A 27,427-nucleotide genomic window follows, 5' to 3' on the forward strand; every position below is an offset into this window, starting at 1 on the left:
ATTTTTGTCTCCCCATTTAGCTACTTTCTTCAGCCCCAGCTGAACTTGCCTCTCGCGGACTGCAAGGCTACACTTAAAACATATCTGTACATTGTTTAAGTAAACAGAATAGAAAATGGTTGGGGTAGTGAATAACGAAATGTGTTCATGTTCACAATAAAAAGCGTACAGCTGAGGATGCCCCCTGGCGTACCCCAGTTTACTGCATAAATGGACGCGAGCGTGTGTTGCCTATTTTTACGGTGAAAGTAGTCTTTGAAAGGTAACTCTCAAGAACATTCAGCATGTTTTCCCTGATACCCATTCATGACAGGTCTCGGAGGATTCCATAGTGCCATGTGGTGTCAGCTCAGCAATACAGAGAGGCCGCTTGAAAGGTTAGCTTGAGCTACATTTACGGCTGAGTGGCTTCCATTCCTCCATTTGCTTGTCTTTCAGAAAATACAATGAATAGCGCACAGAACAAGAAATGCACTCGTAGTGCTCACCAAGAGTGTTGGTCTGGTCCTTCCCACTGTTTCCACGTCCCACTTCCCATATTACCAAGGGCAACGGATAGATTTGCTGCCCCTTCAGCCTTCTCAGTCCATCCCAAACTTTAGCTGCCTGTGTGTACGAATCAATGCCGGAGAGAAACCTCTCCCAGCTTGCCCTTCTTGTTTGCCTTCGCATCCTCCTTACCTGCGATTTAATGTGCTTGAAAGCAATTAGGTTCTACGTATTAGGATACTGATAGAGAATGTCCCATGCTTTATTTTGTTTCTGCCTACAGTCATTGTTACCATTCCTCTGCAGGATGCATTCTACTCCTGTGTCTATTATAAAAGCTGTAAAATATGCAACTACATCATCTATGCTGAATTAACTGATAAAATCTTGGGATAAATAATGTCGTTCTTTAAGATGATACCAGTCAGCCAATGATAGTTTCCACTGAGGAACATTTGGAGGGCATTTGTATTTCTGTATCAGCTTTATTGTTACAGGGAAGTGGTCACTTACAATGAAATTTGTTATTATGCTCCATTCTAAATAAGGGAAGATGGCCACAGGGCCCATTGCTAAATCTGTTGAAGAATATGAATTATGTTGGATGCTGTTATACATGGGCTCTTTTTTATTGAAGAGGCATGTACCAGAGGATACAGCTCTATATTCGCCGGCCTCTCGTATTGCACTGGGAGCCTCCCCAAAGAGTGTGATGGGCATTAAAATCGCCGGTAATCATTTAGGGTTCTGGGAGTTGGTCAATGAGGCTGTAAAATTTCTTTTACTAAGTTGATAATTGGGCATTGTATAAATAGAGAAAATGGTTATGAGCTTACTAAACAACACTGCTTGCACAGATGCAGCCTAAAGGGGCATTTGAAAGGCAAACTGTTGGCAAACAACAGACTTATTTACAGCTATAGCTACACCACTGAACGAGGGAGAAGCGTTGTCACGGTCTTTATGAAAAATGGCACATTGCATGAGAAAGTTTGACTGTGTAGGCTTTTTAAGTGTTTTTTGGACACATAGCACCTTCGGATTAAATTTATGTACGAGTTCTGTGATGCCGTCGAGGTTACGAAGTAGTCATCTAACCTTCCACTTGTTACGTCTCAACACCACAAAGGCGTTAACTGGTCATTTGCCACGTGTCAAACCGTCACCCCTCCTATCCAGACGTCAATGCAGTGTGGACACCGATGGCTCAAGGATCCTACGAAAGGTGCTCACCCCACCATTACATGGAAACCTGAGCAGAGGATGAAAAGGAGGGAACCACGAAAACTAATTGAAAGGCACAATTAATTAGACATTTGTGACAAGTCAAATCACCACCCATCCTTAAGTATTTATCCAGACGTCAATGCAGCATAGACACCGACTGCTACAGGGTTCCACCAAAGGCCCTCACCCTGCCCTTTACCTGGCAACCTGAGCAAAGAAAATAAGGGGGGACGACGATGATGAACAGAGAGCCACCAGTTGCTTTCTCGCCACAGATTCCAAACCAGTCTCTTAGGAGGCAGAGTTACTGCGAGTTATTGCGAGCATGTGCGTGGTATCGCAACAGTGTTGACGAGGGTTATTTGCTGCTGGACAGTCCGATTCAGTCTGGACAGTCTTCAGATTCCCTAGTCGACTCGCCTAGGGAACACGACAGTATTAAAAGCAGACACTTTCCAAGAGTGAGGACAGATGATCCTGATGTGAACTTGGACATTTGATGATGATGATTTGGGATTTTTATGGCGCAGCAGCCGTGCAGACTATAATGCGCCAAGAACATGTTTTTCGTATTAGCTTACTTGTTTAAATGCTGTAAAATGGTGTAAATGGCCAAGTAAAAATATAAAACATGAAATGTGCTACAGTTCTTGTAGGATTCCTGTGGCTTTTAAAAATTTTAAAGTATCTTCATATGGGACCAGTGGTTCATCGCTCAATAAGAACATAGGATGGATAGGGATTCTTTTTTCGTAAGAAATCTTAAAATATCTTTCCCTCCATTTTTCTAAGCCAGAACCTGTTATTAAAATGTGTAGCATGTTTCAAATTTCACCGCAGTGTTGGCATGTTGCTTGCGGTTTGTTATTAAGTAACTATGTGTCCGCCTTGTGTGACCAATTCTTAGGCGACATAAAGTAACCTCGTAAAATCTTTGTCTGTGGCGACAACTCCGCCATTCTCGTAAAATAGGTTTTATGCAATGAAGCTTGTTAAGTTTTTGCTGATCCCACACTTTCTGCCAGTGTTTCTCAACTGCTATTCTTAACGTGGCTTTATAATCTTGCCAAGGTAGGCCAACATCGTGTAGCTCCAAATCTTTGGTACGGACTGCCATAAAATCTGCTCTTTCATTACCGGGAATTACTACATGACTAGGAATCCAGCAGAAAGTGACATTTAACGCTCTCTTGTGACATGTTGTGTATTGTTTTTTTATTTTCTTCAGTAGATTATTTATAGATGGTAACCTAGATGCGAGAGCTTGAAGGGAGCTCAAGGAGTTGCTAAATATAACAGATTGGTTATTTCCTCTTTTCAGGATGTCTTCAAGAGCTAATGAAATGGCATGAAGTTCTGCAGTAAAGACAGTAGCCTGACTTGGAAGTCTCATTTGTTTTTCAAATTGAGTTGATGTCACTGCAGCGCCTACATTGCCATTGCTTTTTGATCCATCTGTAAAGTATTTCACGCAAAAATTATATTCCGATTCTATTTCTAAATATTCGCTTAGTAACGCCTCTCTTGGTGAAAATTGTTTTCTGTTTTTTGTTAACCTAAAGTCGCATTGCGCATGTTTCATCTCCCAAGGAGCAAAAGAAGGTTCATCTTGCAAGAATTTATTTCTTACGTCGAAACATAGGTCCGCATTCAGCTTTTGGTACCTGATGAAAAAGGAAGGAATGATTGCCGGTTTGTTGCTAAAATGTATTTCAAAGCGCGGCCTTGTAAATAGTAGTCTACAAGGATGCGTTGAACAGGACAGTACTCTCATTACGTACGTGTTTCCAAGAAATAGTCTTCTGTGTTCCAAAGACAGCTGGTTGGTTTCTGCATACAAGCTTTGTACGGGAGACGTACGAAACGCGCCGGAACACAGACGTAGTCCGAGGTGATGCACCGGATCAAGAACCTCTAATGCTGACTTTCGAGCTGAGCCGTACACAAAACATCCGTAGTCTAATTGTGACCGGACAACTGCATTGTATATGCGAAGCAGACATATTCTATCTGAACCCCATGATCGGTGGGATAGGAGCTTTACTAAATTTATGGATTTCAGAGATTTCTGTTTTGCATAAGCGATGTGCGCTTTGAAGTTGAGTTTCTTGTCAAAGATCATACCAAGAAATTTGTGTTCGTTCTTTACTGTGATTTGCTGTCCTTTAATATGTAATGTTAGGTCTGGTGTGAGCCTTCGGTATTGGCTGAAAGGTACGCATATTGTTTTTTCTGCGCAAAATTTAAAACCATTTTCGTTTGCCCATCGCACTATAGAGTTTACACCCAACTGGAGTTAGCGTTCGCAAGTAGCCATATTACAAGAGGAGAAACAAAGTTGAATATCATCGACATATAAAGAATACATTAAGGAAGAAGGAATAACTGTAGTTATAGAATTGAGCTTCACTAAAAATAGTGTAACGCTCAATACTCCACCTTGCGGCACTCCATTCTTGTGTATAAAACAGTTGGAGAAAGTTGGTCCAAACATCACCTGAAAAGTTCGGTCCTCCAGCTTTTGATTATATGAAGCATGTGCCCTTTTATTCCGTATCTGTGCAAGTCCATTAAAATGCCATGTCTCCACGTCGTATCATACGCTTTTGATAAGTCAAAGAAAACGGAGACGCAATGCTGCCTTTGGATGAAAGATTCACGGATTTTTGTTTCTAACCGGACTAATTGGTCGATTGTGCTGCGATTGGCTCCAAAGCCACACTGGTACTGATCAAGTAACCCGTTACTTTCCAACAGGTGTACAAGCCGTTTGTTAACCATTCTTTCGAATGTTTTTCCTAAACAACTGGTTAAGGCAATGGGGCGATAACTGTTAGGATCAGGGCGTGCCTTTCCAGGTTTTAGAAGTGGTAGAACTATCGCCTTATTCCATGCTTTTGGAAAATAGCCTTCCGCCCACAACCTGTTGAAGAGGTGAAGGATTGTGTCGTACGTGTTCATGTGTAGGTGTCGCAGCATTTCGTAGTGTATGTTGTCCGGACCTGCCGTATGCCTCTTCCCTAAATATATCGCATCGAAGAGTTCAGTTTTTGTAAAAGGACAGTTATATGGCTCAGTACTATTCAGTGATATCCGAAGATCTTTCTTTTCTGCCGTGGCCTTTATATTAAGAAACTCGGGAGTGTAATGAGCGTCGCTCGAAATTCCAGCAAAGTGCTCGCCAAGAATATTTGCTTGCCCTTTAAGATCCGTTTCCTCGTCAAATATAGGGAGTGTGTATTCTGTATGAACACCGTCTATTTTTCTCACTTTCTCCCAGACTAATTTACTAGTTCTTTGACTGTTTATCGAGCTCACATATTTCACCCATGATGTTCTTTTTGCTATCCGTCTTTCTCTTCTAGCCTCACTGCGCTTTTGTTTAAAAAACAATAAATTCTCGAAAGTTGGGTACCTGTTTAGTCGAGACCATGCACAGTTTTGTTTCCTACGAGCTTTATCACATGCATCATTCTACCACAGTTTTGGTCTACATGGAAGTTTCCCTTGTGAAAATGGTATGGAGTTTTCAGCTGCATCAAAAATTTGTTTCGTTATCGCATCACATAAGTCGTCAATATTTAGTGCGATGACATCATCAATCCTTATTTCGGAGCTTTCCAAAAAAACTGACCAGTCTGCTTTACCCAGCTTCCATCTCTGTCTTCGTGCTGGCCTTGTTGGAGGCGCGTCGATCGGCTTGAGTATTATAGGGTAGTGGTCGCTGCCACGTGGGTTTTCCCTCACGTCCCAAATAAAAAATCCAGGAGGTGACGGTGTGCCACAAGAGAGGTCAATGCTTGAAGTAGATTGTGATTTAGCAATAAAATATGTTGGCTTTCCATCATTAAAAAGCTACAGATTGCAGTTGTCTAAAAATTCTTCTACCATTTTCCCCCTTCCATCAGTGTGGTTACTGCCCCAGATGTTATTATGAGCATTAAAATCACCCAATAAAAGGAAAGGTTCTGGAAGTTCTTTCACAAGATTTTCTAATTCTTTTATTGTGATATTCTTACCTGGTGGTAAGTACAGGGAGCATACTGTTATTGTTTTCCCTATCTGAACCTCTACTGCAACAGCTTCTAAGTTGGTGTTAAGCTTCACTTCGCGTACTGGGACTCCTTGAGCGACCACTATAGCGACTCCTCCAGATGCGACTGACGCCTGTTCCCTATCTTTGCGAAAGATGCTATATCGACGCAGAGGTTGTTTATGGCAACCTTTCAAATGAGTTTCTTGCAAACACATCACAGAAGCCTCAGCATCCTCGAAAAGATCGTAAATGTCATCAATATTGGTTCTTAAACCACGGCAGTTCCACTGCACAATAGTAGCCATATTTGATGATGTGGATTATCAAGTACTTCACGAAGAGATTCTATGTAAGAGGTCACAAAAATGACATATGTGAATGAGTAAGAAACTTGCTAAAATGCTTGCTTTGTAGGTCACTTCTCCTTGGCAGGGGGAATGACCGGAAGCCTACCCCCTTTGTGTTTTCCAGGGGGAATACCCGACTTTTTGGTTTGCCTACCAGATATAGGCTCTTTTGTTTGATTCGTGTCCGGCGTTCACACTTCCATCATCTCATCGCCCTTTGGGCGTTCATCGTTGATGGTGCTTGGTGAAGGTGCCGTCTTCTTGGAAAGAAAGCGGTCCTTCAGCGCCGGCATTGAGACCTTCGTGGCCTCTACCGCATGCTGACTGCCGTCAGCCTCAGCAGAAGCCTCTGGGCCTCTTGGGAGAGGGTTGCGACGAGCGTCTGCTATTTCACTGGGTGAGGAGGGCCGGAGAGCTGAAACCTTGTCCAGCAGCTCCACCTGGGTTCCAATTGACACCATCGGTGGCGCACGCCCTCTGTGCACAGCCTGTGCGTAAGTACCTTTATCGGCAAATGCAACTCTCTTTTTGGCTTCAATGTATGATATGTTCTCCCTTACCTTCAATGCAATCACTTCTTTTTCTTTTTTCCACTGAGGACAAGATCTGGAAAATACCACATGCTGACCCACGCAATTTGCGCAGCACAGCTCGTTTGTGCACGTTTCATCACCATGGTCTGGTTGACCGCATTTAGCACAGGTTGCTCTTCCGCGACATGACTGGGATCCGTGCCCATATTTCTGACACCGAAAGCACCGGCGGGGATAGGGCAAATATGGTCTTACTCTAAGGTACAGGTAAGCGGCCTTAACGGCACTTGGAAGCGTTAAGGAGTTGAAGGTCAGCACAATGTGTTTGGTCGGAGTTTCAATGTTATTTTTTCTAAATTTAATTCGTCTTGCACATAGAACACCCTGATCTCTCAAGGCTTCTTCGATTTCCTCGTCTGTGCACTTAAGGAGTTCTGTATCTGAAATCACACCCTTCGCGTAGTTCAGTGTCCGATGTGGTGAGACAGACACACTGTTCTCACCGATCTTCTCAAGTTTCTTAATCTGCCTGCTATGCTGAGCCGTCATAATTTCGAGCAAGAGGTGTCCAGAATTCATTTTCTTGGCTTTGTAGGTCTCACCAATACACTCGTTAAGTGCTTTGGCGATGAGGAAGGGGGACATGTCTTGAATTTTTTGTTCAGTTTCAGACGTGATGACAAAAAATTTTGTGAAGCTATCACTAGGTTTATTGAAGTTCATTACCTCGGTCCGGTGCCTTTTCGGCCTCCAATCAGGTTTTGTTGAAGAGGGGGTTCTGTCCAGGAAATTACATACAAGTTTGGCAACCGCCCACCATGGAGCCCAACACGGGAGTGTTTTAACCCTTTCGCTGTCGGACGTTTCTGGCCGTGACGCACCCCCAGTGTCGGCTTGGTTTCAGGGAACGAGCATAACAGGGAATGAACATAGCAATTTATTTTTGATTATGATTGGTATACAAATAACATAGTCAATGCAATATGCACATTTCAGTGTTCTGCAGTTGTTGTTAGTAAACATCATCATCATCATCAGCCTGACTATAAAATCCGTTCAACATCCGAATCTGACGATGCGGAACCCTCTTCCTCTCATGCGACTTTGTCAGAGTCCGAATCCGAGCTCGGCTCGTATTCTGAATCGGAATTCAGCCACCGCTCCCATGAGCAGACAAAGGTCCCGCGCGCCGAGCCATCCGAAAGTAACCGCGCGCAGGGAGGATGCACTTTCAGTCACCCGCGCAACGGAGAGAAATGGGACGTTGCGTGATCAAGAAGACAGAGGGAGATGCAAAAGGCTAAACAAAGTTCGAAGGGCTTTACGTTTAGTCGGAAGCGAGGGTGCGGCGAGAGAGCGAAAGCAGCAATCGAGTCACCCTTTTTGGAGAGGCAACGGCACGTGCGCCTGAACTTGACGCGCCGTAGCAGGCACACCAACAGAAGAAAAATAAAAACCTTCAAACCAGTGGAGATTACAGAATAACCCTTGAACCCATAACCACACGCGCGCGACGCATGATCCAGCGAACGCGGAGCCACCACGCCACTCAGCAAAGAGAAAGTGGGGAGTGGCAGTCGCACCGTACTCTTCAATACATGGACTTACACAGGTCGGGGCGAATATACGAACTTGTAGAAAGAGTCAACAGATGGTGTGGCCAATCCAGGAGCGCCTGCTTTGCGCTCAGGCGCGAAATTTTGAACGCACGATAGAGAACGTACCGGTACATCAGTGACACCGTAGGGGGGGAGCGCGATGACGTACCGGTACGTCCGTGACAGCGAAAGGGTTAAAAACCACTAGCCATACATAACTGCTATAACCATATAACCATGACCAAGGAAGGCCACGCCCACATGGTTAACCCTAGCCACCAGGAAACTTGGAAATGAAATGAAGTAAATAGGAGACAGGAAAGGTCAAAAGTGAGAAGAAAGACGAAGATTTGAGTAGAGAGAGACAGGAAAAGGCGACTGCCGATTTCCCCCGGGTGGGTCAGCCCGGGGGTGCCGTCTATGTGAAGCAGAGGCCAAAGAGGTGTGTTGCCTCCGCTGGGGGGCCTTAAAGGTCCAAACACCCAGCATCGGCTCAACCTCCAGGATCCCCTTTTCCCCAGACATGGCTAAGCTGCGCACGGCTACACGCGGGAGGGTCCAACCCTTGTGTGCTCGGGTACGTGGTGTCGCAACACACCAAACGCCTGCTGACGCAGACGCCCCTGCGGGACTTGGACGTTTACCTTGCTCTTGCATGGAGTGGGCTTCCATAGTGGAGCCATATAACTAAGCTAAATAAACCCCTTTTCCTTCATTTTCGAAGTCGATGTAGTAGTCGATGGACTTGGTGGATTCCATACCCTGAATGCCACCCTAGCCGCAACACACTGTAGTATCTGTGTATGCATATTGCAGAACATGTTTTTGCCACGTGTCCAATAAAAGCAGACTAACAGAGCCCCTTTCGGGCCTTGTGATGCGAGGTTTTTCTTTCTTGAAGCAATTGCAAGAATCTTGCCACTCCTTAGGCGCTGGCAGCACCGCCTGCTTGGTTATGTTTGTCGCCCCTTGTGAGGTGCTGATCAGATCACTATTGGATATGACCCCATGGCTGGTGTTCATGGTACGATGTGGGGTCACACTCACTGGAACGTCCCCAAAAGACATAAGATTTGGCAGCCTTCCATATTGCTTCTTATAGCGGAGTTCCAGAAGGAGGTCTTCCCTTGCTAACTTGGAAACTTGAAAGCCGTGGCCAGGAGCTTCAGTTAGTGATATCGAAACCAGAAAAGGGGTATCATTCTCACTGCCTTTTCTGTTTTCTCGGAGTGTATGCCATGAAATCGTGTAAAATTCTCACTTTGACAACCAAAAAACTTGAATACTTCGGTGCGCCCTTGTTTCTGAGGGTGATCAGGAAGTGGGGGGAAACAACTTGTCATAGACACACACTGAATTTTCAGCAGCAGCGCCACCCACCATGGAGCCCAAAGCGGGGACGCTGTAGGCCCTTGAAGAGACAGGTTCTGCATATGCCAGCTGTACGACACCACTATAACCAAATACGGTATACCCAAGGTTGGCTATTCACACAAAGTTAATAGTGTTTTATGGCGCAAGGGCTACAACGGCCAAAGAGCGCCATTTCACACAAGGTTAACCCTTGACGCCAAGAAAATGAGAAGTAAAAGAAAGTGAGTAGAAGACAGGAAATATTGAAAGCGAGAGAGAAAGATGAAGACTGAAGAGGAAGACGGGAAAAGGCAACTGCCGATTTCCTCCAGGTGGGTAATTCTGGAGGTGCCATGAGGTACAAAATGGCTCAACATTTTTGCTGTCAACCTAAAAATATAAAACTAGTGAGTGCACCAGCATTCCATAACCTCTACTCGGCACAAAAGAACTGTTGTGACAGTGCAGTCCACTTATAGTGATATATCAGTTATAAGGATGAGCCGACTTAAGAGTGTCACCTTATACATTAGGGCTAAGAGCCAAACCTTATAAATAATGATACGTTACTCACTGCATGTTGGATGTAACGATCAAAATTTTCTCTTCCGGACGGCGTTTTCCATGCAGAATAATTGTGAAATTTGCATTCCCAAGTTTCCCTTAAACAAATGATTCGAAGACGGCGTGAAACCTTTGCCTACGCAAGTTGGTACCTGCCACCATTAACCACGCAGTGCGTCCTGCCTGTGTGCCGACTGCGAAATCCACGGAGAGCATCGCTAGTTGGCGCAGTGTGCCAAAAGATGGTGACAGCCGCCTCGCATCCGCGTCGCCCACAATCAAGCCACCGTTACTAGAACCAACTCAGTTTCACGGCTCTGCTGAAAACATGGGCCATGTGGCGCTCACGACAACTAACGGCACTGTGATTTAGTCGCACTACTGGCAGTGCTTCCAGTTGCACACCTTCCTCCCGGAGGCTGCGTCCCATTTGGTTCTTTTGTTGCTGTGCATTTGCGTCCTGCGGAAGTTTGTGTGGAGGTTTGAGTATTCAGAGCTCATGCTGGTCTGCGGAAGTGCGAAGCCTGGCTTGTGTCGAGCATGCAATATGCAGACGTGTTTTGCTCCGAGATGAAAAAGAGGCTGCAAGTCGTCAGCTAAGTGCCACTTTTAACCCTTTCGCTGTCGGACCTTTCTGGCCGTGACGCCCCCCCAGTGTCGGCTTGGTTTCAGGGAACGAGCATAACAGGGAATGAACATAGCAATTTATTTTTGATTATGATTGGTATACAAACAACATAGTCACTGCAATATGCACATTTCAGTGTTCTGCAGCTGTTGTTAGTAAACATCATCATCATTATCATCAGCCTGACTATACCATCCGTTCAACATCCGAATCTGACTATGCGGAACTCCCCTCTTCCTCGCATGAGACTGTCCGAGTCCGAATCCGAGCTCGGCTCGTATTCTGAATCGGAATTGAGCCACCGCTCCGATGAGCAGATGAAGGTCCGCGCGCTCAGCGCGCAGGGAGGATGCGCTTTCAGTCGCCCGCACAACGGAGAGAAATGGGACGTTGCGTGATCAAGAAGACAGAGGGAGATAGAAAAAGGCTAAAACAAAGTTCGAAGGGCTTTACGTTTACTGCTGCAAGTCGGAAGCGAGGGTGCGGCGAGAGAGCGAAAGCAGTAATCGAGTCACTCTTTTCGGAGAGGCAACGGTGCGGCGCGTGCCTCTGAACTTGACGTGCTGTAGCAGACACACCAACAGAATAAAAATAAAAAGCTTCAAACCCGCGGAGATGGCAGAACAACCCTTGAACCCATAACCACACGCGCGCGACGCATGATACAGCGAACGCGGAGCCACCGCGCCACTCAGCAAAGAGAGAGGGGCAAGTGGCAGTCGCACCGTACTCTTCAATACGTGACTAACACAGGTTGAGGCGAAAATACGAACTTGTAGAAAGAGTCAACAGATGGAGGGGCCAGTTCAGGAGCGCCAGCTTTGCGCTCAGGCGCAAAATTTTGAACGCACGATAGAGAACGTACCGGTACGTCGGTGACACTGTGGGGGGTAAGCGCGAAGACGTACCGGTACGTCCGTGACAGCGAAAGGGTTAACACATAAGCATTCTTTGGTGAGTACCACAGGTCCGTTGCGCGAAAGGTGTAATGCCTTGCATCTGCACAAAAATGCGTAAGTTGCGAAGACGTTTAATCTTTATACAGTTAAACCTGGATGTAACGAACCTATATGTAACGAATTCCTGGATTTAACGAAGTTTTTGAATTCCCCAACGCTGCCCCCATTGAAGCCCATGTATTTTCGACCTTGATGTAACGAACGCGTTGCAGAGGTTAGCCTTGATGTAACGAACTCCCAAAGCTGATCATTCATTACTTTTAGCACTTTTAAGGAAAATTCGGCCGAAGAAATGCTCTAGATTATTGAATATTAATGCTGTAAGGAGCCAGCAGCTACGCGAACGCCAGGGATTGCCGCGACCGAGCAAAGTTAGCGATGATGATGATGATGGCGGCAACTAGCGCCGCTCCGTGCCTAACGTAGCAGTCTTTTCAGGCTTTGCTTGTCTAGCGTGGCACCAGGTGGCATTGGTATCGGCAGCTGATTTCTCTTGCAGAATTATTTTGTTTCGTATGGATTTGAGGACAAGCATTCTTATTTTGTGATTTTCATTTGTTTCAACGGCTTAGACACACTTGTGTGTAAGAATTCACTTGAAAAGCAACGCTGATAGCCGGTTCTTTCATTGCCAAGGCGCCGGTAGGGAGAGGGGGAGGGACGATGACGAACGATATCCGTCACTTTTTTTTCTTTCTCTATGGATGCGTTGCATTCGCCATCTTGAGTGTTGTCCTGCGTTCTGCACGTGTGCGTGTGTCAACTGTGCTCTGGTACTGGTTTGTCCGACTTGTTTTGGAGGTGCTAGGCCTGCCTGTCGGCGTGTAGTCGTGCGTCTCCGCTTCTAACTGCGTCGTCGGTTGGTCGTGATGAGTTCTACTGCCAGAAAACGAAAAGTTCTGTCTTTTGAAGACAAACTCGCAATTTTAAATGCAGTCTCCGCGGGCGAGAAGAAGAAGGACGTTGCCACCCGTTTCAGCATTCCAGCGAGCACACTATCAACGATTTTGAGTGCGGAACACAGCATCAGAAACGCAGTGGAGTCGGGAACAAGCTCGAACAAAAAAAGACTGAAGCTGTCCACATACACTGATGTGGACAAGGCAGTGTTCACGTGGTTTTTGGACACGCGAGCCAGAAATGTACCCATAAGTGGCGCAATCTTGCAACAGAAGGCAAAGGATTTTGTGTGTATCTTGGGTCATGATGATTTCAAGGCAAGCAACGGGTGGCTGCAGGGATTTAAGAGCCGGCACGGTGTCGTCGGAAGAGTAATCAGCGGCGAATCTGCCTCCGTAGACAGCGATGCTGCTGCTTCATAGGTGGCTGACAAGCTGCCTGGAATCCTGAGTCGCTTCGAGGTGGCTGATGTCTACAATGCCGACGAGACAGCTCTATTTTATCAAATGCTTCCGGGCCGCACGCTAGCGTTAAAAGGCGATGACTGCCGCGGTGGAAAGCAGAGCAAGCTCCGCATAATGATTCTGCTGTGTGCCAACCTCGACGGCACAGACAAGCGAGTCCCGCTAGTTGTCGGCAAAAGTGCCCGTCCCAGGTGTTTTAAGGGAACGAAGCGTATGCCCGTGAAGTATGTGGCGAATTCCAAAGCGTGGATGACTCGGCCAATATTTTCTGAGTGGTTAAAGGAATTTAACCAGGACGTCAAGCGGCAAGGCCGTCAAGTTTGCCTACTGCTGGACAATTGCTCGGCGCACCACGTCGAGGGCCTGCAGCTGTCGAACATCGAACTGCATTACTTCCCGGCCAACTGCACGTCCCTAATACAACCCCTGGACAAAGGGGTCATTAACAGTTTTAAATGCTGTTACCGGCGCCGACTAATCCTGAAAATACTTCTCGACATCCGTCTGGAACGGGAGATGAAGATCGACATTTATCAAGCAGTCGAGATGCTTGCTGCCTCCTGGCAAGAGGTCAGGGCAGAAGTTATCGCGAATTGCTTTTTAAAGGCCGGAATAGCCAAAAACGCACGGGCTGGTGCCAACGAGGAGGAGGAAGACCTTTCTACTCCGTCCAATGTGGCCGAAGCGTGGAACGAGCTATGTACTAACGGTGGTGTACCCGACGACGTTGCACTGACTGACTTTTTGTTTGCCGACAATGCCGCCGTGGCTACAGAAGAAATGTCTGATGCAGCAGTAGCTGAAAGCGTGCAAAATCCCGATGGTGGTGATGATGGTGCTTGTGAGGCAGATCCGTGTGACGTGCCTACTGCAAAGGAGGTGATGAACGCAATGGACGTTATGCGCCATTTCGTCGGCTCGCTCGACGATGAAGGAGCTCTACACGATTTAGCCTCTTTGGAGCGGCGTGTTGTGCCTACACTCGTGCCGAAGAAGCAAGCGGAAATTACGCAGTTTTTTGGTGCAAAATAAATGATTGAAGGGTGAGTTCACCTTCACGGATATATTGAGCTATTTGGTTTCGTTTCTGCATCATTCGTACGAGCCTTCACGCGAAACCTGCATGTAACGAAAACCTGCATGTAACGAAAAATTGCGAGCTTTTGTCAACTTCGTTATATCCAGCTTTAACTGTAATTATATAAATGTAGATGATTGGCAGGTTTATAAGCGATAAGGAACAATTTGACCAAAAAAATAAAAGTGATCACATAGAATACTCATAGGGATACGTAGGGCTCCATAGAAAACGTATGGGGAAGCTTATACTAGGGCTGGGCCAGCTTGAAACTTGGGAGTAGTCCAACGTAAATTTGTGCGTGGGCCAACTTAAATTTGAACGTGGGCCAACTTTAATTTGGGGGTGGGCCAACTTAAAATTTGGAGGTGGGCCCACTTGAAAATTGGGGGTGAGCTAACTTAAAAATTGAATCAAGCCAGCGTAAATTTTTTTTTAGGTGGGCCAGCATGCACTACCGTATTTACTCGCATAATGATCGCACTCGCGTAATGATCGCACCCCTAAATGTTGTCGTCAAAATTCAATTTTCTTTATTTCCCGTGTAATGATCGCACCCCGAACTTGCCGCAGCGATATGTCGTGTGCCAAGTCTAGCTAATAATGATCGCGCTTACGATCTGTAAAATGCTACGCAAACGACTCTTCAAGACAAACCAAGTGGTCTGCATGCACCAAACATTCTTAAGCAGATGCCTCACTTTGCGCACTTCCATGACAAAAACAAGCTACAACTAAACTTGCCTTTATTATGTGTAGGCTTGATAATGGTTGTGGTCCACAACAACAAAAAAGGCACCTTTCGATTCTTCTCGTCTGCACTCGTGGGCACGCAACAAATTGCGAGCCACAATGATGGCAGCCACGTTTACACTGATATGTTAGAAGTGTACCCTATTCAGACGCCGACACTTGTAACACAGTTAAGATATTCACCCACCCTTAGTGGAAACGTGCTGTATTAGGATAGTAGTGAAGACAAATGCCGCAGTTTCCGCAGCATGCCCACCATGCGTTCCTATGTCACTGGCAGCTAAGCGCGGCCATCTGTTTCTATACCCTCAAAGTAGACATGGCTATGTTAGTGCCGCAAACTTGCCGATATTAACGATATTATTCATTAGTGACACGAAAGAAACTGTTTCACTGCACGTAATGTACTCACGAAAAGAAAAAAAATCGCGTTCGGCTTGCTCTGCTGGCCTCCATTTTTTTGGGGTGTCCCGCACTACATACAGCGGCAGCCGCCTATTTGTTGACCTGTTGTCATCCCACAGCAAATGCGAGATGAAAAAGTTTTTTTTTTCTTTCTGCGGGAAATTTAACCCGCGTAATGATCGTACCTCTCAATTTGCGTCAATTTTTTTTACAAAGAAGTGCAATCATTATGCGAGTAAATACAGTACGACTAACTTTGTCCAAGGAAATGCATAACTTATAGGATGTAAGGCTTCTCTCCATTTGCAGATGGTGCAATAAACAATAATTTTAAAGTGTTTTCATGCAATCCAGCAGTTTTCTTTCTTTGCTTATTCCCTCATTAGCCATCCTGCATTTTATTCCCTCATTAGCAATCCTGCTCATTAACTCCTGCGAAAGCAAGTGCGGATTTCTACTATTTGAGCGTGTGACGCGCAAGGGCCGGGACAAGCGAGCCCAAGACCCGCGACGAGGAGTCACGGTTCTCGGAGGCCAGGCGCGGGATCGACGGTAGTTGACTGAGCGGTGAACAGGTGGCGTGACTGCGGAGAGGACAGCGGCGCGAGCGGGCGAGTGTGCGGGTGGAGAGTGACGAAAGAGAGAACTCGGAGTGTGGTTGTGTGGTGGGGAAGGTTGGCGTTCGGGAAATAAAGCGGTAGTTCGGGACCACGTGTGGCGTGTCGTCGATCGTGACAAGTGGGGGCTCGTCCGGGATTTACGTGGACATGGAGACAGTGGACGTTCCCGAACAATTGGTACAGCATCTGCTGGGGCAGACGAGCGGATCCACCATGGAACGCGAGCAAATCGCGGCAGCTGTCAGACAAAGACTGATGGTGGCCGAGGCAGTGCCTATGGGTTCTACGACAACGGCGGCGGCGGTTCAACCGGCGAGTGACTGCGCTCCGCGCTCCACAGGAGGTCAGCCAGGTCAGCCTCCAAGGTTTAAGGGGTTCAACGACCATCAGTACCCCGAGGAATTTTTGGACCGGCTTGAAACGTTTTGCTTGGTCAGCGGTGTCGCAGCTGACAAGAGGCCTACGCACATTGTGCCCACTGCGCTGGAAGGTAGCGCGAAGTTGTGGTGGCGATTCGTGAACTCGTTTGCGTCGTGGGAGGAGTTCACTGCGGCGTTTATTGCGGAATTCTCCTCCATTGACGCGAAGCGCCGCTTGAAACAAGAGCTGGGGCTCCGGACGCAACATCCCCAAGAAAATTTAAAGGAGTTCATATATACCATCGCGGCCTACTACGACTGGATTGGCGGTGAAGTGCCCGAGTCGGAAAAGGTTGACCGCGTGCTGCGGCAGATGCACCCGCAACTCCAGGATTTGGTGGAGGGAAGACAGTTCAGCAGTCTCGCGGAGTTGGCGAAGGCCGCTGACGGTCTCATGGAACGTTTCTGGAGGCGCATGCAGTACAAGCCACCACCGCCCCCGACTGACCAAGTCGCGAGAGACTTGGCCTTCCAGTTGGCTATAAACGTGGCCGGCGTGCCGGGACCACAACCCGGAGAGTTGATCACAGCGGCTGCCGCACCGTTCCAGTATCCGCCGGCGGCATCCCCCTGGCCGTTGCACCCCGCGGCGATACAGCCCTCCTACCACCGAGACCAATTGCACGGATTGGCCGCATTCGCCACAAGGACGCCACATCTCTCAACGCCGTCACAGCCGCAAAGGTACCAGCCGCGTGACCACAGAGGATTCAACTGCCATCGCTGCGGAGGCGTCGGTCACATGGCCCGCGAGTGCCCTACAGGTCGGCGTGGTGGCCCACCCCGCTGCTACCAATGCAACGGGATCGGACATATCCGCTCTCAGTGTACGGGAAACGGGGGACGGTAGGTGTTACACCGGCAAGCACCTACGAGACTGCTCTGCAAGTAGCGGCCTTGGCCGGCAACAAGGAGCCTCTCCTGGAAGTGCAGATCGGGAGGACGACGTTCCAGGCCCTACTGGACACAGGCTCGAGTGTGAGCTTGCTTGGATTGCCGGCGGCAAGGGTAGCGGTCGAGGCAGGCGCCAAACCCAAGACACAGGAACAAGCACTCCGCCTGGCAACAGGTTGGTCTCAGTCAACGACTTCCCTCAAGTGCAAAATAAAGTGGGCCACAAGCAGCCACAATCAACGCTTCTTGTGTGTGCCAGACTTGTGTCGGGACATTGTGCTGGGCAGAGATTTTTTAACAGCAACAGGCATCTCTTTACATGTATCGCTGGGTGGATGGACGATTGGAACCGATCCACAGTGCATGGTGCCATTTGCTAAGCGCAAAAAAGACCCAGCGACAGCACTTGCCATAGAAGATGGAGAGTCGTACCACTTGCACAGCCTCTTTGAAGAAGTGCTTGTAGTTCCGGGCATAGAGAACATGCATCAGGCTGGTACCAGGGAACTACATCCAAGCATGAGTAAAGTTCTCGATGACTTTAGCCATCTGTTTACTACAGTTGCGGGATGTACCACCCTGGCTCAGCACCGCATTGACACAGGGGACAGTGCGCCCGTGAGATGCAAGCTACGTCCAGTGAATGCGAAGAGCAGAAAATCATCGAGGGCTGTGTGGATGGCCTCCTAGAACAGGGCCTTATAAGACGAAGCACCAGCCCTTGGACTAGCGCCCCAGTGCTCGTTGCAAAGAAGTCTGGAGGCTACCGGCTAGCTGTGGACTACCGGCCATTAAATGCACGCACCCGAGTACCTGCCTACCCAATGCCTCGAACAGACTGGCTGCTAGCTCAGTTTGGCCAAGCAATGTGGTTTTCCAGCTTTGATCTCTCCCAAGGGTTTTTCCAAATTCCCGTTTGCAAGGCTGACATAGCTAAAACGGCCTTCATTTGCCATCAAGGTACATTTGAATTTACGAGGATGCCCTTCGGGGTGGCAGGCGGTCCAGCAACTTTTCAAACCCTAATGGACCGAGTGCTGCAGAGAATCAATCACCACTTTGCTATGGCATATTTAGATGATGTCCTTGTATACTGAGAGACACTGGAGAACCATGTTGAACATGTAAGGGAAGTGCTACAACGCATTGAGGGTGCTGGCCTTACGATTAATTCAGATAAAGTACAGGTCTGCCGTCAGTCCCTCAAGTTTTTAGGTCACATCATCTCCCCTGGGCAGTGCAGACCAGATGAGGAAAAGGTGCGTGCAGTGCTGCATTACCCAAGACCCAGTACAGTTAAGCAGTTGCAAGCCTTCCTGGGACTTGCCGGCTACTATAGAAGCTTCATCCCTCACTTTTCACTGACGGCACATTCACTGACCAACCTTTTGAAGAAGAACGAGCCATGGCAGTGGGAGGAGTGCCAAGAGCAGGCTTTCACTGCACTCAAGCAGGCCTTAGCTCAGGATGCTGTTAAGCCTCCCAGATCTAAATCGACCCTTCGTGGTGGAGACAGATGCAAGTGGCATTGGCATTGCAGCTGTGCTACTGCAGGCTGGTCCTGATAGTCTGCAGCCTGTTTCCTTCATTAGCAGAGTCTTTACAGCAGCCGAGAGACATTATACTGTCCAGGGGTGGAAATGCCTGGCAGTAGTCTGGGCAGTGGACAAGTTCAGGGCATATCTTGAATTTACGGAGTTTGAGATACACTGTGACCACTCCTCCCTGGCATGGATGTTTAATACCGACCAAGCTTCACCCAGGGTCAAGCGTTGGATTCTTCGGCTGCAGGGCTTCAACTGCCGAATCAAGCACAGACGAGGGCTGGCAAACATACCCGCTGATGCCTTGAGTAGACCCCTCCCCAGTGTGAACACAACCCAAGTGACAACCTACATGAGACGCTGTTCCCCATTGCTGCTCCAGAACCTGAAGGCAAAGTTACATTTGATGAAGTAGCTGTGGCCTCGGAGGTTGACTCTTCGCAGCTGAGTGACACAACACAGCTGGTACAAGAACAGGCTCGTGATGACCACCTCTTAAAGCTGAAGGCAGTGGTCCAAGGGACTCAGCTCCCAAGCTCGGACCCTGATCATCGCCTCTTTCACGATCTGGCCGAAACAACGGAACTGCAGCCAAGCGGATTGCTGGTTCAGCAAAGAGGCAACCAGAAGGTAGCGTGGTTACCTAATCACTTGCGGCAGCTGGCACTGAAGGTGGCCCACGACCATCCCACTGCAGGCCATGCTGGATTTTTCAAAACTCTGAGGCGTGTTGCTGCACGATTCGTCTGGCTGGCCATGCGAGCAGACATATCAAAGTATGTGCAATGCTGTACTGTCTGTCAGCGCACAAAAGCTCGGCGCAAGAAACCAGAGGGCCTCATGAGCAATCAGTGGGCAACATCACCCATGGAAGAGCTCAGTGTTGACATTATCAGGCCCTTGCCAGATTGGCCAGATCGGATAATGGCAAGGGCCCTTGCCATTATCGGGCCCTTGCCACCCCAGGGCCACAAATACTTGCTGGTAGTTATTGACAAATTTACGAAGTTCCCAGAGCTTTTCCCTCTACGAGCAGAAACAAGTGCAAAAATACTGGAGTGCATGGTGCAAGTCTTCTGCCGCCATGGCACACCTGTGGCCATCACCAGTGACAATGGCAAGCCCTTTGTTAGCACACTATGGCACAACCTCTTGAAACAATGGGGCATCAAAGATCGTCACACAGTGCCTTACCGGCCGGCTGGCCAAGTGGTGGAGCGTCACAATGGCACAATTAAGCCGTGTCTACGGGCATACTGCTCCAACCACAAAGACTGGGACCGGCATATACCTGAGATCGCCCTTGCCATGCATACTGCCGAGTGTGTTGTCACCGGATATACTCCAGCATTGTTGTGTTACGGCCGCGAGTTGCGCACCCCATGGGAACCTACAAGCGACAAGGAGGACACAGAGCCTCCGAAAGCAGCACACCATGCACTTGCTGCAGAACTCCAGCGGTGCCTTGGAGAGGCTCTCCAGTATGCTCGGTCACATCAGGCAGCTGCTTGGAAGGTGCAGAAATCCTGTTACGACCGTCATCGTCAGCCAACAACCATCAAAGAGGGTGACCTTGTGCTCCTGGATTCCTATACCTTCAGTGATGCGGCCAAGAGCGTTTCGGCGAAATTGGCACCGCGGCGAAGTGGACCTTATTGTGTAGTCAAAGGATTAGGTGACAATGACTTTGTTTTGAGCGATCCTGCTACAGGACGTCATCGAACTACCGCCCATGCTGATCAGTTGATGCTCTACCATGAGCCATGGCTCCTCCCTACCAGCACAGCTTCACGATTCGAGGGGGGGAGAGATGTGACGCGCAAGGGCCGGGACAAGCGAGCCCAAGACCCGCGACGAGGAGCCACGGTTCTCGGAGGCCAGGCGCAGGATCGACGGTAGTTGACTGAGCGGTGAACAGGTGGTGTGAGTGCGGAGAGGACAGCGGCGCGAGCGGGCGAGTGTGCGGGTGGAGAGTGATGAAAGAGAGAACTCGGAGTGTGGTTGTGTGGTGCGGAAGGTTGGTGTTCGGAAATAAAGCGGTAGTTCGGGACCACGTGTGGCGTGTCGTCGATCGTGACAAGCGTGCCTAACCCTTTATACATTGTTTAAAGGTATAAATAAATGTTTTATTTTTCGTAGTGTCTATTTTTTAGCGCAAGTGGCACATTTAGTTTCGGAGCTACAGAGGTATGTTCGGCAGCTTTTTTTTTAAGGCAGCTAAGATATAGCGATGATTGGCCATAACGATCAGAATTTTCGTTCTTCTTGATATCGTTGTAAGTGGACTGCACTGTACTCGCCATAGTAGGCAACCAGTAAAGCAGGCACCAGAAGGTAGCAAACCACCAGTTCTCGTTTTGTGCAGTCAAGGTTCAAGGACCTGCTGTTAGTATTTCGCCATGTTAAAACGAAAAATGGAAGACAACATGTGCCATCCACACCAGCACTCCAGCTGTTTGCATTCCTCAACACGTTTACCTTTTACTCGTTCATGCGCTTACCTCGTCACCAGATGGCAGATGAATGGTCCTCGGGCCAGGCTTGTCCAAGAACTTGTTCACCAAACGGATGTTGGCAAATGTGCCCCGAGCCATGACATCATCATTCCCTCGGCGAGCACCATACGAATTGAATTCTCGAGGGGTAAGCCTGCGAATGATGCCCAGATAGACTTCGCAAACCAATTCGTAACTTAAATGCTGATTAAACTTCTTCACTCGAATCTTTAACTCCCAACATTTGCTTCGAATTCTCACACACATTACAATCTAAAAGGTGCACAGCACGAGTTGTTCCTCATCAGTAATGTCAACTCAAAATTTACAAGTGCCCTGACACACTGTGAACATAGTAAGGAAACGTTGCCCATCTGTCGTAGAGGCTGCTGTGAACATGTGAGGCAACTATATTACTATACTGCATGCAGCAGAAAACTTACAATCTACTGTCGAATACAGTGAAAAATTGCTTGCTCTCGCATTCGCAATCGAGAGCGGCTGGCCCACCAATCCTATTGGCTGATTTCGCAATTGTGAGAGCATTCTCATTAATACACAACTGCAAATTTTTAGTTGAATGCCAATCGATACGTTCGTTCATGCCACGTTTGTCAAGTCAACAAAGTCACATATAAGCAGGACGCCATGATAATACCTTGCCACTCGAACGTGCCTTTTGAAGCTATACACCTGGATTTCACCGAGCTAAATAAGAAACAAGAAGGAGTCCGAAAAACGCAAGCTTTTCTTCTGGGCATAGATTAATGCACAAGGATGGTCGCGGCACAGGCAGGAAAAGAAGATGCGAATAGTGTCATCGCCCTTCTCGAACGGGATATGTTTAGGACAACCAGAACGATTGTATGTGACAACGGTCCAGCGTTCAAGAGTGAAAAGCTAGCAAGATGAGCTCGAGACCACAATATATCAATCCCATTCTGTGCGCCATACCATCCCGCAGCGAATGGGCTTGCAGAGCGTGCTATACGAAATGTGAAACAGTACATCAGGATGTATGATAGTTTCCTTGGTGGTTGGAAATGCTCTTTAGAAGCAGCTGTAAGACATCACAATCACTCCTACACCAGTGGCTTGGGATGCAGCCCGCAGTTCGCTTCTTCAGGAGAAACCCCTATTCTTCAGGCGGACCGTGAACTGGGGCTGTTAGAAAATCTCAAGATCGTCGAGGAGAGGAAACAGAAATCGCAGGAGGAGAGGTACCGTAAACGAATGAAAAAAAATTTTGATAAGAGACAATGCTCAGATATTCCAGACATTTAAGTCACCAACCTCATTCTAGTTAGGAAAGGAGTAAGAGAATCCAGTGCCAAATTTTATGGTCCTTACTCTGTGACAAAGACAGCCACTCAGAAAGGAATATTGAAGACTGTGTGGTACATTGGCAAACGTGGCTCAGTTGAATGTGCTTCGATTGGAAACGTTTTCAAGTATTACCCCAGGAGGGGTTAGCAAAAGAAACCTGGAAGGGTGAAGCGGTATGAGCCTTGGAATGGAAGATGAAGAAGTGCAGGAGTCTGGGTTCAGGAGAAGAGAAGAAGGAAGGGAGAATAAAATGGTAGACCAGATTGACGCCAGTTCCATAGCAATACTTTCCGTCTATTGTGTCCTTTAACTAGGAACGCTACAAGGCACAAGGACTTTGACTAAGCGGGTGATTTCTCGAGAGCAGCCAGGGCCGATTGGAGCCCTCTCGTTCCACTGTAGGCGAGCAAAGCCGCTGTCGGCAGTGCACAAAAAACACCAGAGTGATGCGCTAAGTGTGCAAAGTGCCACTGAATATTTGTTGTTCAAGTATTTACCAAAACTAATGGCAACAGGTTTCCGCAACTCTCAGAAGAATCGAAACTGCCTCCTATACACTTTGCAACATTGTTCCCTTTTGGGAACGTGCTGTATATCATGGAAGGGTTGAACAAATAAAATAAAATTAGTCTTTCAAGAACAGCTCACCTTATGGATGAAAATCCACCAACTTATTTAGGCCATTCAATGATTATTTAGAAAACTGTTTCAGGGCCCCATTAAATAAGTGATGTCCCTCAAAAAATTAAACAGTAGACTTTCATTAATTTCGCTAGGCACCACTGGCCACATCCATCGCCCATGTCCATTGTCTTGCGCATCTGTAGACAGTAAGATTGTCCTTTGGCGTGAAGTGTCTGCATGGATCTGAAATGGCCGGGTGCTGATTTGGATGAATGACATGTAGAATGGAATAGTGCAGAGCCTTTCATGCTGCAGATTAATGTTGACCAACTGGGGCTCTTTAATGTGTACCTAAATCTATGAGTGTTGTTCTTATATGTTGTATTTATCAAAATCAAACCTGGGTGATTCCATGAGATCAACACAGGTTCAAAAATTCATGTTTTATATCCCATTGAATTTTTTATATTTTATGCTCATATCAATCGGTAGCATGAAAGTGAACTTGGCTTCTTTGCCAAACAGATACTTAAGAGGAAAAGAATACCAAAATTATTCAGTGTGGAGGTGCCATTTTCATGCACCGGGCATTCTTACTAATCGTATGATTTAACAAGTAGTCAGAAAGTGTGCAATTGTGTGCTTTATTCACAAATAAATTCCACTGCCGAGAGCATGATGTTTACAAACACAAAGTCATCACACTGGCACACTCATTGATATTGTCCACTCAGAACTTAGGTGGGTCCCAAATGTAGCTTGTAGAGTACTGGAGCATGGGACTTAGAAATTGAAAAGGGAGCTTCAGCAGAGAAACCCGATTGTCCTGAACCAGGTTAAATCGAATTGCCCTTGATATGGAACAATTTTGTGAACAATGTAAAGCTGTAGCGAGATAGATAGCAATAAGTATGGTTATGTCAACTGAAAAGTGTATCCACACTCAATAGGCTGAATTCCACACAGTACCTAACATCGTAACTTGAGTTTTTGCCATGTGGAGAAGCTACAACTGTAGCCCTCATGAAGGAAAACAAAAGATGAACAAACAAAACAAGAACTTCTCTTTTCATTGCTTGCACGCACTTGCTCGTCTACTCATTTCCACTTTGTTGTGGCCTTGCGTTCATCATCATCATCAGCCTGGTTACGCCCACTGCAGGGCAAAAGCCTCTCCCATACTTCCCCAACAACCCCGGTCATGTACTAATTGTGGCCATGTCGTCCCTGCAAACTTCTTAATCTCACCTGCCCACCTAACTTTCTGCCACCCCCTGCTACGCTTCCCTTCCCTTGGAATCCAGTTTGTAACCCTTAATGACCATCGGTTATCTTCCCTCCTGATTACATGTCCTGCCCATGCCCATTTCTTTTTCTTGATTTCAACTAAGACGTCATTAACTCGCGTTTGTTCCCTCACCCAATCTGCTCTTTTCTTATCCCTTAACGTTACACCCATCATTCTTTTTTCCATAGCTCGTTGCGTCGTCCTCAATTTAAGTAGAACCCTTTTCGTAAGCCTCCAGGTTTCTGCTCCGTAGGTGAGTACGGGAGTTCCAGTTCAATGCTCTTAACGCCTTGAGTTAAGAGCGTTGAACTGGAAATCTACTCCTTCTTTATTTCCCCACTCCCATTCAAGACGCTGTCCATTACACATCAATGCAATTACAGTGCATACTAATCATGACGTTGAACAAGACGACTGGTGCTTTTGAGCCAGCGTAATCAGTTCTTTCACGGTGCTCTCAAACAAGGTGAACAGGCAGGCATGCAAGCCCACAGCAAATAGAGTTCAAGTGAAATCGCAGCTTGATAACAATGCTTGTTTAATGCTCGTGCAACAGTGAGACATAAACAGCACATAACTCGCAGGCATCTGCTAAAGGCATGACAGTTGTCTGGAATTCATTAAGCTGCAGAAATTAGTAGCACCAACTTTTGCATGTTCAGAACTAGTTATGAACTTCACGGATGACGGGATTTACGGTTTCCACTAGAATTGTTGTCCGACTCAGTGCCAAGCATGCTGTCTTGGCACAGTGCCAACTAACGTTATTGCCTATAGATGCTTTATGTGTTCGGTGCCTGAGTCATGTGAAAGTGATTGACTGAGGATATTAGTGGTGTCATTTTGGAAACGCTCCATGTGGTCTAGAGCGGCCAGTAGGCTTCAGGTGTTCTCAAGATACTTTTTGTAGCTTTTTGCCTGAAGTCTTCCCTAACTAATTTTTCCTTTTGCTTGTCTCGAAACTCCCTTTAATTTCCACTTCTTCCTGATTTTCACAGATATGAGTTAACAGAGTGTCACTGCACATAAGAAATTAGCCATATGTGCATTTAGTAGTAATATTTTATTACACTTGTACGTCAAATTACAGGCTACATCAAACTAGTAGAAGCTTTTTCTTGTGAGGTAAATACAAACAGGTTTGACTGTACTGAACGGTAGGATCTGTGCGTAGTATGGAGGTGAACTAGCGAGCCTACATACCCACGGGCAGCCAAGTAGCGAGCTGCCGGACTGTTGCGAGCAATGCTACCAGCTGGCGAGATGTGGTCTGTGGTGACCGAATCACCCAAGTTGAGCAGCACATAAGCCCCTTCTATTGACAGCGTTGGTCGTGGGTCACGCTCCTGCAATGAAGAAAGCACATTTCCTCTTCAACATCAACTTAAGCATAGACACGATCATCGTCCATGGGCATTTAACACTCTTCATGCATCACAGTCGTGTACAATGTAAGAAACAACTTGAAAGTACTCATATACTCATATGTGATTGCCACTGTGTAGACTGTGATCGTGCACGTCTAAGATAATAGGGTGTGAATCCCAGAGACTGTAACACTAACAGTTTGGGCACAATATTCAAACCTTTATGCACCATATTGGCATGAGTACAAAAGATTAATATTGTACAGCATCAGCTGTTATGGGCTCATTTCAATAGCCGTTTCGTTTGACGATGGTGTCCGCTGCCACTGCCAGTGGTGTCCGTAGCAGCTATCACCAAGAATGAGAAAAGAAATATTCAGTTCACACTGGGATCGAACCCGGGACCACTGTGCATGAGTCAGCTACTCTACCATTGAGCGACACCAATGCTTGCTAGCTTGCAGGGGGAAGAATGCCCCATAAACGTGCCCTAGCACACGAGGAGACACGCAATGTGACATGTGTGCCGCATAGCATCAATAGGTGCCCATTTTGCATTACATTTGCATATTATTACACCAGGTGGCACGCCATGTAGCTGATGCACAGGTAGCATCACAAGGTAGTTAGAGAACGTTTGTAGAAGAAAAGTAAGTTTAAGACGATGTATACAAAACTGCTAACAAAATATACAGGCTGTGTCTGGAAAGTAATGCCATTATTTTTTTTCCGGCGCTGCTATTGGACATACCATGATCAGATTGGGTGGGTTAGGTATGGAGATTCTTAGTTCTTCATCATTGCCTATCGCAGCCTGCTCCAAACTCTGGGAGGGTCAGGATCGTTGTTTTCGTGACCCTCCTGATAGTGCTCTGTCACGACGTGCGATGGCATCCGCACGCGAACTACGGTATGCAATCGAGTTCTGTGCTAAATTCGATAAGTCTTGCCAATACCTACCAAATGATTCAGTAAGCCTACGGGAATTCTGCTTTGTCATATTCTCAAGTTTCAAGGTGGCTGAAGGCGTTTAAAGAGGACCGAGAAGGCGTGGATGATGAATCCCACTCTGGACGGCCATCAACGAGCAAAAGTGACGAAAATGTATCTCGTGTTCATGATCTTTTGAACACCGACCGCCGAATGAGTGTGTGGATGACAGCAGAGACTCAATATTCTAAAAACCACCATGCACAACATTGTAAGCGACCATTTGAACTTGTGGAAAGTGTGCCAAGCTGATGCCCAAACTGTTGACTGACGGCTACAAGAACAACCGAGTGGTGATCGTGAGCGGACTTCTGGAACGCATGCAAATTGAACCTTATATTTTAGACAGTGTCATTACTGGTGATGAAACATGGGTATTTGAGTACGATCCTGAGATGAAGCGCCAAAGTTCCAAGCGGCACACCTCGGAGTCCCCTCGCCCCAAGAAGGCAAGAATGAGCAAGTCGAAAGTGAAAACAATGTTAACTGTCTTTTTCGACGTCAAGGGTGTGGTTCACAAAGAATT

General features: G+C 47.1%; 1 protein-coding gene across 2 annotated transcripts in view; it reads right to left on the minus strand.

The window, feature by feature from the left end:
• LOC126530117 (cytoplasmic aconitate hydratase) overlaps window positions 1-27,427 on the minus strand; it is a 269,805-nt gene that overhangs the window by 32,695 nt on the left and 209,683 nt on the right. For both annotated transcript variants that reach the window (XM_050177555.3, XM_050177556.3), the window contains 2 exons: window positions 25,748-25,890; window positions 21,313-21,460 (listed from right to left, as the gene is read on the minus strand). In XM_050177555.3, the coding sequence (XP_050033512.1) occupies window positions 21,313-21,460; window positions 25,748-25,890 (291 nt within the window). The remainder of the gene's footprint in view (window positions 1-21,312; window positions 21,461-25,747; window positions 25,891-27,427) is intronic.

This window comes from Dermacentor andersoni, chromosome 5 (assembly GCF_023375885.2).
Source record: "Dermacentor andersoni chromosome 5, qqDerAnde1_hic_scaffold, whole genome shotgun sequence".
Taxonomy (NCBI): Eukaryota; Metazoa; Arthropoda; class Arachnida; order Ixodida; family Ixodidae; genus Dermacentor; species Dermacentor andersoni.